We start from the raw sequence: 12,650 nt of genomic DNA on the forward strand, positions 1-12,650 counted from the left end.
GATAATCTACCAAATCTTTGAATTGAAGAATTTGTGATTTAATTAATAGCTTGTTATTATGTTCAGGGTAATCAGACTTGTATATAATTCTAATGGCCTTCTTTTGAAAACTATTCTGAATTACAACTTTGGATCTTATATTACTTTGCAACAATATACTCGGTGACAGATTAGGCAGTATAATCACATATGTTAACTTCAGTGCCCACACTGTATTTATTTATGGTTATTTGTTAAATCAAATGTTATGGCTACTCACCATTGTAGCTCGCTCCTGGTCAATGATACGAGCCTCTTCTTGCAGTGGAAAACTTGCAGCCAACAAACACCGTGGAACCTAAACATTAACATTTCGCCTGGACCAATATTCACACGTACAACGCAACGCGGCTACACTTCTGCTAGCGCCTCAGCTACACGTTGCTATTACAAACGTAAATCTCTTTAAACACAATGAGTGTTACTTACCGTGTACGCTGTAGACGGTCCAGTTGCAAGCAGAAAATAAAGATGTTTCTGTTGATATTCGTCGTTGCTCAGTGGCTCACGGCCATCGCGCCAACAGATTTGAATTTTGGTGGAAGTTCCGCCAATTACGTCATATCCGCGGCACATGACTGTGACGTAATACCCGCTTATCTGAAACGGCAGTTAAAAGTAGAGTTACATCAAGTTTTCTTTTTTAATCAACGCAATCATTTACAACCGTTGACCAGAAAGAATCGTCGAAATTCGATGTTTCCCCCCCAAACGCCACACTCACTCGCTTTTCAGGGCAACAAAAGTACTTCTTTTTAAAAACGATTAGTTGTACTTACCGTGTACGCTCTGGACGGTCCAGTTGCAAGCAGAAAATAAAAATATTTCTCTTGTTAGTCGTATGTTTCCATCCGCTGTGTCTTTGTCAACATCGCCATTTTCCTACTTCCTGTTGCGAGCCACGCCCACGGATTCAAATTTTGGCGGAAGTTCCGCCCATTGTCGTAGTTTTCGCGTATAGCAAATCCGATTGGTTGGGAAGGGGGCGCGGTTATGCAGCCGAGGGGTCCTGTGATCGGTGGGAAGTAAAGTAGGCGTCAACGTCACGTCCGCGTCACGTGACCACGACGTGGCAGACGTCATATAGCAACCGCTGTTTTGTTTAGTAGACTTACAGTTGTTATGCATTGACATAATGGCGCACACTCCAAATAGATTTAAATAAATTAAATAATTCTTCTGCCCACTCCCTTATTAAACAAGTTAACTCTCCCCGCGGATTTGAATTCCGGCGGAAGTTCCGCCCATCGACGTCACGTCTGTCACGTGACCACAATGTGGCAGATGTTATATAGCAACCGCTGTTTTGTTTAGTAGATTTACGGTTGTTATGCATTGGCATAATGGTGTGCACTCAAAATAGATTTAAATAAATTAAATATTTCTTCTGCCCACTCCCTTTTAAACAAGTTAACTCTGCCCACGGATTCTAATTTCGGAGGAAGGTCTGCCCATTGACGTTTTGTCTGCGTCACGTGACCACGACGTAGCGACGTCATATAGTAACCGCTGTTTTGATCAGTAGACTTACAGTTATTATGTGTTGACATAATGGTGCACTGGTTAGCATGTCCACCTCTTAAGCATGATGTTGCGGGTTCGACGCCTGATCAATGTTAGCATGGAGTGAGCTGAAGTGTATGGCGCTGAAGATGTGAATCTTTGAAATGCGCTGAGGTCTGACATATCAGGCAGAATGGTTTGCCATCAAGTTCAACAAAAAATAGAAACTTTCCCACTCAGATAAAAACGTCCTGTGTTCATCTACATATTTTCGTTTTGCTGTGCATCTTTTCCCTGCCATTTCGAGAGCCCAATTGACACTAATAGTTTACTGGAATGTGTTTGCCCATCCTATGTGGAATTTCACCACATGCGCTTTTGACGAAAATACTAAATTGAACTCAAGTGAAGCCAACACGCACAACCCCCCCCCCCCCACACACACACACACACAAACACACACACCTACACACACACACACACACACACACACACACACACATAAACATGTTGATATAAACAAAAAAGAGCCGCATGAATCCAAGCAAAGAGCCGCATGCGGTTCGGGAGTTGCGGCTTGGCCAAACCTGTACTATACAACTTTATTTGTATAAAATTTTCACAACAGTTGTCACACAAACAAAGCGGGAAAAACCGAAGACGTGCGTGTTCCGCCCACGCTGGATTTATTTGCACCTTTGAAAAGACACCGTATTGCCGCAGATGTGGCAAAGAGTACTTTTGGGCATCTGAGATGGAAGGATGTCCAAAGCATCACGTCACCTGCTCTGGTAGGAATGGTGGTGGGACGTTGAGGCCAACCGCTTTGGGGTTGGCTGAATCTTTGGTCGCAGGATGCCACACACTTGAAGACAGAAGCAGAAAAGCAGAGCTAAATGCAAAATGTACTCACCGGTGACTCCAATTTTTTCCCCCCTGAAGAAATGGATGGACGGGTGGCCCCGGCTGGCTGGTGGGACTCTTGTTATTGTGACCCTTTTTAGTGCGCGTTTGGGGCAACAACCGTTTTTTGTGGCGCTCTCTTCTGGTTCAAGAGTGCCCTGCATGTGAATTTGCCTTTCCGGCCTTCTGATTGGATGAGCGCCGGTGTGACGCGGTGCCTCTGTCACCGTGGCGGGAGGTATACGTCGGCATCGGAGCGTCTGCCAACGTCTGAGACCGGCTGGCAGTGTATCGGAGGTGTCGAGTGCGGTGCCGCTGGAGCTCACTCACCAGCAGGTGTTAGGGCCACAGAATGAAGGCCAAGGAGAATACTAGAAAGAGAAACAGAAACTTCTCCTCCAATTGTTTGATTTGTCTCTTCTGAGCTTCGATGAATTCTTTCAGCTCTTTGTTCCTCTAGGACGGACAGATGGAAAGTAGCCAGTAAGCCAGTAAGCGTGCAAGTAAGTGCCGGGCTGGCTTTGGGCCCTTACCTGTTGCGCGCTGTGCAGCAGATCCATTGTCTTTTGGAGGATGCAAGCGTCGCGCTCCCTCAACTCGCACATCAGGGCTCGCTTCCATTGGTCCACGGCGCTCCTAAGCTCTTGTCTCTGATCCGCCGTCAGCACGTCATTCACGCCAGCGTGGCTGGCTTTTTCGCCGTCCGTGGCGGGGCAGTACCGCTGCGGTAGCGCCTCGTACAACATGGCCTCCAGCTCCATGATCCTCTGGGCCGCAATCCTCGTCCATCAGTGGTCCGGCGGAAGATTTGAGGGCGGCTTACCTTATGAGCCTGGTCCATGGAACGCTTCCTGAAGTCCAACTCTTCATCCAGGTAGCCCTCGTGCTTGCAGAACATATCCTAGCACAGCTCAAGGTCAGAATTGTTGGGGCACATTGCCCCGAGTTCCCCTTGGCTGATGTCGCATGTCTGTCTACCTTCTCACTTTCAATGTCCAACATCTTCTGTTGAAGTGCTGACTTGGTCACTTTGATGTATTCTAACCACTGAGGAAAGGCTGCTGTCACATAAGCAGAATGCGAGAGCGTGCGTGGACGTGCGCGTTACCTTCTCGCCTAGGGTGGGAAGGGTCCTGGCGTGAATCACGACCACCTGCTCCTCGTTGGTGAGATTCTGCAAGAGTCCAAAGGCACAGCGTCAACAAGCTTCTTTCAGCGCAAATCCTTCCAAAAGTCACATTTGAGCCGCCGAGTCTCGTGGAGTGCGAACATAAGGAGTTCGACATACACTTACGGCGTTATCGCCCAGGATGTCCAGCTTCTTCATCAGATCACTGATGACGATGTCCTGGGGAAAGGCGCAAGGAGCAATGTAAGGTGTTCTGGGACCTCAGGTTAAGGTTAGGGTTGCGAGGGACGCCTTACGTACGCTCACGCCGTCGGCCTCGCAGTAGATCTGCAAAGGGTTGAGGCCGTCTGGGAAACGGACTTGCAGAAACTTCAAGACGGGGGAGCGCCACTCCCTCTCCTAAAAGGCAGAGGCATGCATCCGTCCGTCCGTCCGTCTGTCACATCTCTGGCCTCAACACGCTTGTGCGAGTCTTCCCACCTCCAGCTCCAGGATGCGGAACTCAAGCAGTTCGTTTTGGTCTCGGATATCCTGGATGTGCTCTTTCAGACGCGCTTCTTCCGCCTCCATCCGCTTGACCTGAAAAGACAGTCAGACCTCATCTGCGGGGCTTCCGGACGGGTGTGACGCCAAGCGACTCCGCCCAGCGCCTTTCTTTCTGTCACCTTTTCGGCCAACTGCTGATTGCTCTGACGCAGCAGCTGCTTCTCCTCCACCCACTTGACATTCTAGAAGAGACAAACGCGTGGACAGCTTTGGAATGTTGTGTCATTTTCATCCACAAATTCTTTGGTTGACTGGAAAATGACATTTGCTTTTCTCCGCATTTCCCCAGCCACGTTCGGGTGGGGGGGGGGGGGGGCTTGGTCCAGTAATGCCAGACGAATGAGTGACTGAAGAATGAAGCTATTTTGTCTGAGAAAAAGGTGTGCTCATTGATAAGCTTACCTGTCGTTGTTGCTTCAGCGCTGACTCCAGATCTGCTACTCTGCTTTGATAGTGACCCATTTCTACTGTCATGTAACATGGGGGAAAGAGATGGTGCAAATGGTAAAATATGGATTGTTCACAAGAATAAATTGGCAGAGCTGAAATTCCAAATTTGTCCAAAAGATGGCGCCAGACCAAAACATGAGACCAAAAAAGGGGCCAAAATAAGCTAAGCAAGTTAAAATAGAAATAAAACAGGAACAGGGTGTCGGATTGTGAGTCATGCATGGACGCACAAATGTGATTTTTACTTTTTGATTTATTTGCTTGGCTAAAAATGTATTCTGTAACAGCTTAAAGCAATATTGTTAGTCAATTCGATCAAGAGACCCGTCACTATGAGAATAGTGGCGTGACATAAATTGTTTAAAGAAATAGATAAAAGGTTTGGATTTTTATTTCAGAGTTAATTGAAGCGTAACTTTAAAAGGTTATTCTCATGAAACAGGAAGTGAAGAAAAGGGGAAGTGAAAGGTTTTACCAGGGGCTAGCTGTACATTTGGTGGAAAGTAATGCGTGGTCAGGGCGGAAACAGCTGCTGAAGGCAACAGGTGTCAGAGCGTGGGAAAACTGGGCAATCATACCCTATAGGAGGCGTGGGAAAACTGACCAGTTTTATTCTATAGGGGCGTGGGAAAACTGGGCAGTCTTACCCTATAGGGAGGGTATAGAAGAAAGAAAGGGGGGGGGGGGACAGAGAAGTGTCACGTCTCGTCCCCAACTGCTCCACTATGTGTCTGTTGTCTTGGTTTCTGTCTGTGTGCTCGCCCCTCCCCTCCTGTGTGCCCATGATCAGTGTGATTGTTCCCACCTGCCTCTCGTTACCTGTCGTGTATAAAAGTCCTGTCTGCCCCTCACTCCCTGTCGGATCATTGGTTTTGGTTTTGGCTTTGGTTTTGGTTTTGGCTTTGGTTTTGGTTTTGGTTTTGGTTGCTGTCGTTCGGTGTTGTCGTCCTGTCTTGATGCCGTCATGTCCTGCTGTTTTCTTGTTCCACGTCCGGGTCAGTCAGTCAAGTTGTTGTTTTGTTAAGTCATGTCAGTTTACCGAGTCTGTATTTTGAGTTCCGCCAATAAACCCTGGTCCAAGCTGCACTTGGTCGTCCTGCTCCATGCGCTACAACCGACCTTGACAGAATGATCCGACCACCAAAACGACCAGCGCTTGGACCACCCTTCACCACCAGCTCCCGCTGCGACGCCCGATCGTCGTCCGAGCTTGTTCCAGCGCCATGGGCTTGCAGCTGCCATCGGATCTTGATCCAGCGACGCCGGACTCACGGCCGCCATCGGAGTTCCTCCCGGCACCATCGCCTCTGCGACCGTCGTCGGACTTCGCTGCCGCGACGCCGGACCCGCGGCCGCCATCGGAGTGCTTCTGGCGCCAGCGGCTTTGCGGCCGCGATCGGACTCTGGTGCCGCGACGCCGGACCCACGGCCGCCGTTGGAGTGCCTCCCGGCGTCATCAGACTCACGGCCGCCATCGGGCTCCACCCCAGCGTCGCAGGACCCGCGAACGTCAGCAGACATCCAAGCCAGCTGCGTTGGACCCGCGATCGTCCCTGGCTCCACTCCCACTGCTGCGGCGCGTGATGGCTCTTGCCGCCGCGCACAGCCCCGCCTTCCGAATGTCGCCGATCACTGTACGGACTTTGTGAGTGGCCGCCGATCGCGGTACAGACTTCCCAAGTCGCCGCCCCAGTGCGGTTGTGTTTCCCCGAGTTTCCGCGGAGTGCGGTTCTGTTTCCCCAAGTCGCCGCCCGTGTGCGGTTGTGTTCCCCAAGTCGCTGCCCGAGCGCGGTTCTGTTCCCCAAGTCACCGCCAGAGTGCGGCTCTGTCCCCTAGGTCACCGCCAGAGTGCGGCTCTGTCCCCTAGGTCACCGCCGGAGTGCGGTTCTGTCCCCCAAGTCACCGCCAGAGTGCGGCTCTGTCCCGTAGGTCGCCGCCGGAGTGCGGTTCGGTCCCCTAGGTCACCACCAGAGTGCGGATCTGTCCCCGCAGTCGCCGCCCGAGTGCGGTTCTGTCCCCGAAGTCACCGCCCGAGTGCGGATCTGTCCCCGCAGTCGCCGCCCGAGTGCGGATCTGTCCCCGCAGTCGCCGCCCGAGTGCGGTTCTGTCCCCGAAGTCGCCGCCGGAGTGCGGTTCTGTCCCCTAGGTCGCCGCCCGAGAGCGGTTCGGTTCCCCAAGTCGCCGCCCGAGTGCGGTTCGGTTCCCCAAGTCGCCGCCCGAGTGCGGATCTGTCCCCGCAGTCGCCGCCCGAGTGCGGTTCTGTACCCGAAGTCGCCGCCGGAGTGCGGTTCTGTCCCCCAGGTCGCCGCCCGAGAGCGGTTCGGTTCCCCAAGTCGCCGCCCGAGTGCGGTTCGGTTCCCCAAGTCGCCGCCCGAGTGCGGTTCGGTTCCCCAAGTCGCCGCCCGAGTGCGGTGCGGTTCGGTTCCCCAAGTCGCCGCCCGAGTGCGGTGCGGTTCGGTTCCCAAAGTCGCCGCCCGAGTGCGGTGCGGTTCGGTTCCCCAAGTCGCCGCCCGAGTGCGGTGCGGTTTGGTTCCCCTAGTTTTTTTTTTTTTGGGATGTCGGGAGACGTCCCTTGTGGGGGGGGGTTCTGTCACGTCTCGTCCCCAACTGCTCCACTATGTGTCTGTTGTCTTGGTTTCTGTCTGTGTGCTCGCCCCTCCCCTCCTGTGTGCCCATGATCAGTGTGATTGTTCCCACCTGCCTCTCGTTACCTGTCGTGTATAAAAGTCCTGTCTGCCCCTCACTCCCTGTCGGATCATTGGTTTTGGTTTTGGCTTTGGTTTTGGTTTTGGTTGCTGTCGTTCGGTGTTGTCGTCCTGTCTTGATGCCGTCATGTCCTGCTGTTTTCTTGTTCCACGTCCCGGTCAGTCAGTCAAGTTGTTGTTTTGTTAAGTCATGTCAGTTTACCGAGTCTGTATTTTGAGTTCCGCCAATAAACCCTGGTCCAAGCTGCACTTGGTCGTCCTGCTCCATGCGCTACAACCGACCGTGACAAGAAGTCTATAAAAAGTCCTGCAGGGGCAGCTACGGGGCTTTTTCCCCCAAAGAGCACTCATACGTGAAGAAGCCCGAGGGAGTTTCAAGATTTTTTTCCAAAGTCCCGAGATCTTTGTGTGAGACGCAGGATCGCTGGTCTGAAATTAACTTGAATTTACTCCAAAGAATTGGACTGGACAACTTTGCAGGAGAAACTACCTGAGGGGAACAACGTTTCTGTATTTTAGCGAGGGTGGGGAATAGTCATCGGGCCGCCGGTCCCCTCGAGGCCAGCCTGTTCCTCCAATTTGGATTTTAGAAGTAAGATCGAATTGATCACTCGACTTTGCTTCCACCAAAAATAGCATGCAGCTGGTATTTACTTTTTCCCTCTTTCATGAACTGTGTTTTGCAATCGAATTGTTCTGGGATTGAATGATTTTATTAACACGGGTATCAGTGGGTGAAATTGTTCGGTTTCTGGAGTGATTAAGATTTGTAATTCTATTTCATGTTTCTTCAATAAATGTGCTGTGTATATTCATCTACTTCGTTGTGCGCTGATTTGTACTGAATGTGCAATCGATGGTTCGGGGTTGATTTGACAATTTGATTAATGTGCAGGGGGTTATTATGGTATAACATAGGACCGTAATAAATAAAAGTAACATCAGACAATTTTAGAGAATTGAATAACTTTCGTAGTTATTTGAGACACGAGTGAGTTTCAATCCGTTTGAAAGTTTGCTTCGTCTGAATAAATTAACGGAAGTGTTTGAATCGGATTATTGGTTTGGTGTAGAACTGAAAGTAATTTAATTATTTGAAGGGCGCAGGCCCGTTTCCCCTTTTGACGGGCCGCGTAAAAAGTCACTCCGAACATGTTAGAGAATTAAATAACTTTCGTAGATATTTAAGGGAAGAGTGAATTTCGTTAAAAGTGAATTAGTTTGAAAATTTACTTCCTCTAAATAAAATAACGACGATGGTTAAAATAGATTATTTGAGTTGGTGAAGGATAAAAGTATTTCGATTGTCCGTCGGGCGCGGCCCAGTTCTTAATTTTGTCGGGCCGCGCCAAAAGTTAAACAGGACACGATCGAAAAATAGACTTGCTTTCCAAATTAATTACTGGGCAAATCTAAATAGAGTAAGACATTTTTATTCGTTTTAAGAAAGTTGTTATTCTTTTTAAAGCAATCAAGTGGGGTGAAGCACTCCGACAGTTAAGTGCTAGATCTACATATAAGAAGTTAGAATTAATAACGTAAAGTGCATTAATTTTCTCCTTAAATGCTATTATTGTCACACTTTTATTAATTCGATTCTCTTTCGAATAAACAAGTTGGTCGGCTCGCTGCTTGAGCGACCAAGTAGAACGGACCCATATCAACATTTACTTCGGCAAAACTAGTGCTAGGGTGCGCTATACAAACGAATCCCTGAGGTCTTAACAAAGACATCTAAAAATATCCGTAACATAATAAGAACTTCAAACATTAGCGGGGAGCCATCAATACGATGCGGTCACTTCGAAGTCTTGCCTCGAATTGAGTTACTCGGCTCGAGCTTAGGGTGACTTGAGAGGGATTGGCGTTGTACAGAAATTAGATTGATTCCGGTGGAGTTAATTTAACTTGGGTGGTTAGATTACGGACGAATCTCCGAACCCGGCTAAGACAAACCCGTTACCGGGAAGCCGGGGGCACCTTATTGAAAGAGGTGCGTTTGACACTACCATCAGCTTTTCTCTGGTCTGAAAGGAGGAGGAGGGAGGCTCCTCCTCCTCCTTTCAGACCAGAGAACACCCGAGGCTGGGTGAGAACGGGGAGGCTGCGACCCGGCCGGGGTTTGCGGGAAGGGGCGCCACCTTGATCTCCTTCTCGGCGTCGTAGTCCCCTCCGCTGGTCTGGGCTAGCAGAGCGTAGGCTCGTTGCAGCGCTTGATATTCTTGCGTCAGCTGGCGGTAGCGAAGCTCCGCCTCCTCATGCACACACCAATGCAACACAGCACTAGTACCAGAATCAGTCAGACCGGCGACAAAGCACCCGCGACGCAAAGACGCGTCCGATTCCAGGCTGAAGAGGAATGTTTGGCGCCAATACGCTGGCAGAAATGGCGGGCTACCTCTTCGGGTTCCGTGTCGGGGGTTCTGTCGGTGTGAAAAGACAAGGACGATCCGTCCGAGTCCACCAACACGTCTTTGTCGTCCGTTTAAATAAAAGTTACACAACGCAGGTGTAACAAACCGGTTAAATAAAAGGACAAAGGTGTCCGACGGAGAAATCTGTTTAAAAAGGTCAGCGGAAGTCCATGTGATGCCGAAAATTCTGTAATACTGAGTGATTGAGAGTGTGAATGGGAATACGTATCACTAGATACAGTATTCCATATTAAAGCAGTGGGGAACACATAACGTGGTTCTGTGGATGCAATAGGCAAGGATTCTACACCAGAACGCTGGTAGAAGTGAGAATCACCACAGGATCTTTTCGTTATCCCACTGGAAACACCCGACTTTAGAAACCCCTATGGTTTTACAGTTGGGACCAAGTTGATTAAAATTGGGAACGGGAAGAGTAAAAATAACATCCGAGATAATCTTAAATGTAAAGATTGGAAAATAATTGAAAGGCAGGATCCCGACCGACTTAAAAAAAACTCGATACATGGGTTAAGAAATATAAATTTGAGGGACAACTAAAAACAACCAAATTGATAGAACTTAGAGGCGCCATGAAAGAGAAAACAAAGAGAGACCCTAGAAAGATGAAAAAAGAAGGAGATGAGGATGTGGTGTTTTGGCTCAAAGTAGCAGGAGAGAGAGAGAGGGGAGAAAAAGAGAAAGTGGAAAAGGCACTGTATTGTAGGAAGGAAGATGATGAGACTGGGCCTAATGGTAGGCAGGCAAGAGATAATCAAAATTTACAGAGAGCTAGAGAAGAAGGGGGAGGTGTAGAGGAAGTAGAGAAGCGCGTAGGGAAAGCACATGCTACAACTTCGAAACATAAGGTCATGGAGAAGTTGTATCCACAAATACCCGACACTGGTGCACAAGAGGGGTCAACCCCCCCTTATGGGTTAACAGACAGAGCCACCAGACAGAAAAACCCAATAGAAATGGATTGGTCAAAGGAAATGAGAGCAAATTATACAGAAATAGGGAGAACAAAGCAAAATGATAATGAAACCTTTGATGAATATCGAGTGCGCATGACAGAAGTATTTAAATTTTATTGCTTAAATCGCATTTTCTCGACAAGCTGAGCACGTTTTCTGAAATGTGCTCCTCCCGTCACTCTGGTTGGGTGCGCATAGTAAAAAGTGCTCTTGGCAGCTAGAGAGTGCTGCGTTGACCACTGCGCATGAAGAAATAACCACCTGCAACCTTTAATTTAGGTTTTGGGTGCATTTTTAATTTTATTGCTTAAATCGCATTTTCTCGACGAGCTGAGCACGTTTTCTGAAATGTGCTCCTCCCGTCACTCTGGTTGGGTGCGCATAGTAAAAAGTGCTCTTGGCAGCTAGAGAGTGCCGCGTTGACTGCTGCGCATGAAGAAATAACCACCTGCAACGTTTGGTTTAGGTTTGAGGTGCATTTTTAATTTTATTGCTTAAATCGCATTTTCCCGACGAGCTGAGCACGTTTTCTGAAATGTGCTCCTCCCGTCACTCTGGTTGGGTGTGCATAGTAAAAAGTGCTCTTGGCAGCTGGAGAGTGCCGCGTTGACCACTGCCCATGAAGAAATAACCACCTGCAACGTTTTGTTTAGGTTTTAGGTGCATTTTTAATTTTATTGCTTAAATCGCATTTTCCCGACGAGCTGAGCACGTTTTCTGAAATGTGCTCCTCCCGTCACTCTGGTTGGGTGCGCATAGTAAAAAGAGTGCTCTTGGCAGCTAGAGAGTGCCGCGTTGACCACTGCGCATGAAGAAATAACCACCTGCAACGTTTGGTTTAGGTTTTGGGTGCATTTTTAATTTTATTGCTTAAATCACATGTTCTCGACGAGCTGTGCACGTTTTCTGAAATGTGCTCCTCCCTTCACTCTGGTTGGGTGCGCATAGTAAAAAGTGCTCTTGGCAGCTAGAGAGTGCCGCGTTGACGACTGCGCATGAATAAATAACCACCTGCAACGTTTGGTTTAGGTTTTGGGTGCATTTTTAATTTTATTGCTTAAATCGCATTTTCTCGACGAGCTGAGCACGTTTTCTGAAATGTGCTCCTCCCGTCACTCTGGTTGGGTGCGCATAGTAAAAAGTGCTCTTGGCAGCTAGAGAGTGCCGCGTTGACCACTGTGCATGAGGAAATAACCACCTGCAACGTTTGGTTTAGGTTTTAGGTGCATTTTTAATTTTATTGCTTAAATTGCATTTTCTCGACGAGCTGAGTACTTTTTCTGAAATGTGCTCCTCCCGTCACTCTGGTTGGGTGCGCATAGTAAAAAGTGCTCTTGGCAGCTAGAGAGTGCCGCGTTGACCACTGCACATGAAGAAATAACCACCTGCAAGTTTGGTTTAGGTTTTAGGTGCATTTTTAATTTTATTGCTTAAATCGCATTTTCTCGACGAGCTGAGCACGTTTTCTGAAATGTGCTCCTCCCGTCACTCTTGTTGGGTGCGCATAGTAAAAAGTGCTCTTGGCAGCTAGAGAGTGCCGCGTTGACCACTGCGCATGAAGAAATAACCACCTGCAACGTTTGGTTTAGGTTTTAGGTGCATTTTTAATTTTATTGCTTAAATCGCATTTTCTCGACGAGCTGAGCACGTTTTCTGAAATGTGCTCCTCCCGTCACTCTGGTTGGGTGCGCATAGTAAAAAGTGCTCTTGGCAGCTAGAGAGTGCCGCGTTGACCACTGTGCATGAAGAAATAACCACATGCAACGTTTGGTTTAGGTTTTAGGTGGATTTTTAATTTTATTGTTTAAATCGCATTTTCTCGACGAGCTGAGCACGTTTTCTGAAATGTGCTCCTCCCGTCACTCTGGTTGGGTGCGCATAGTAAAAAGTGCTCTTGGCAGCTAGAGAGTGCCGCGTTGACCACTGCGCATGAAGAAATAACCACCTGCAACGTTTGGTTTAGGTTTTGGGTGCATTTTTAATT

At 48.6% G+C, this 12,650-nt stretch overlaps 1 protein-coding gene across 1 annotated transcript; it reads right to left on the reverse strand.

Moving 5' to 3' along the window:
- Positions 1 to 2,198: 2,198 nt before the first annotated feature.
- Positions 2,199 to 4,914, reverse strand: LOC125966098 (janus kinase and microtubule-interacting protein 3-like). The gene is made up of 11 exons (XM_068649802.1): positions 4,523 to 4,914; positions 4,240 to 4,302; positions 4,055 to 4,153; positions 3,875 to 3,973; positions 3,740 to 3,793; positions 3,554 to 3,619; positions 3,424 to 3,492; positions 3,269 to 3,346; positions 2,979 to 3,212; positions 2,776 to 2,901; positions 2,199 to 2,407 (listed from the first exon to the last, which is right to left on the reverse strand). The coding sequence occupies exons 1-10, from the start codon at positions 4,790 to 4,792 to the stop codon at positions 2,785 to 2,787; spliced, it is 1,149 nt and encodes a 382-aa protein (XP_068505903.1). The 5' UTR covers positions 4,793 to 4,914; the 3' UTR covers positions 2,199 to 2,407; positions 2,776 to 2,784.
- Positions 4,915 to 12,650: the final 7,736 nt, after the last annotated feature.

The sequence above is a fragment of the Syngnathus scovelli genome, unplaced genomic scaffold (genome assembly GCF_024217435.2).
Source record: "Syngnathus scovelli strain Florida unplaced genomic scaffold, RoL_Ssco_1.2 HiC_scaffold_31, whole genome shotgun sequence".
Classification (NCBI taxonomy): Eukaryota; Metazoa; Chordata; class Actinopteri; order Syngnathiformes; family Syngnathidae; genus Syngnathus; species Syngnathus scovelli.

Coding starts and splice junctions, on each gene's coding strand:
- LOC125966098 (XM_068649802.1), bottom strand. CDS start 4,792: ATGCATGACTCACAATCCGACACCCTGTTCCTGTTTTATTTCTATTTT. Junction 3,794..3,874: donor GCGAGGCCGACGGCGTGAGC/GTACGTAAGGCG, acceptor GCCTTTCCCCAG/GACATCGTCATCAGTGATCT. Junction 3,213..3,268: donor CCATGGACCAGGCTCATAAG/GTAAGCCGCCCT, acceptor ATTGCGGCCCAG/AGGATCATGGAGCTGGAGGC.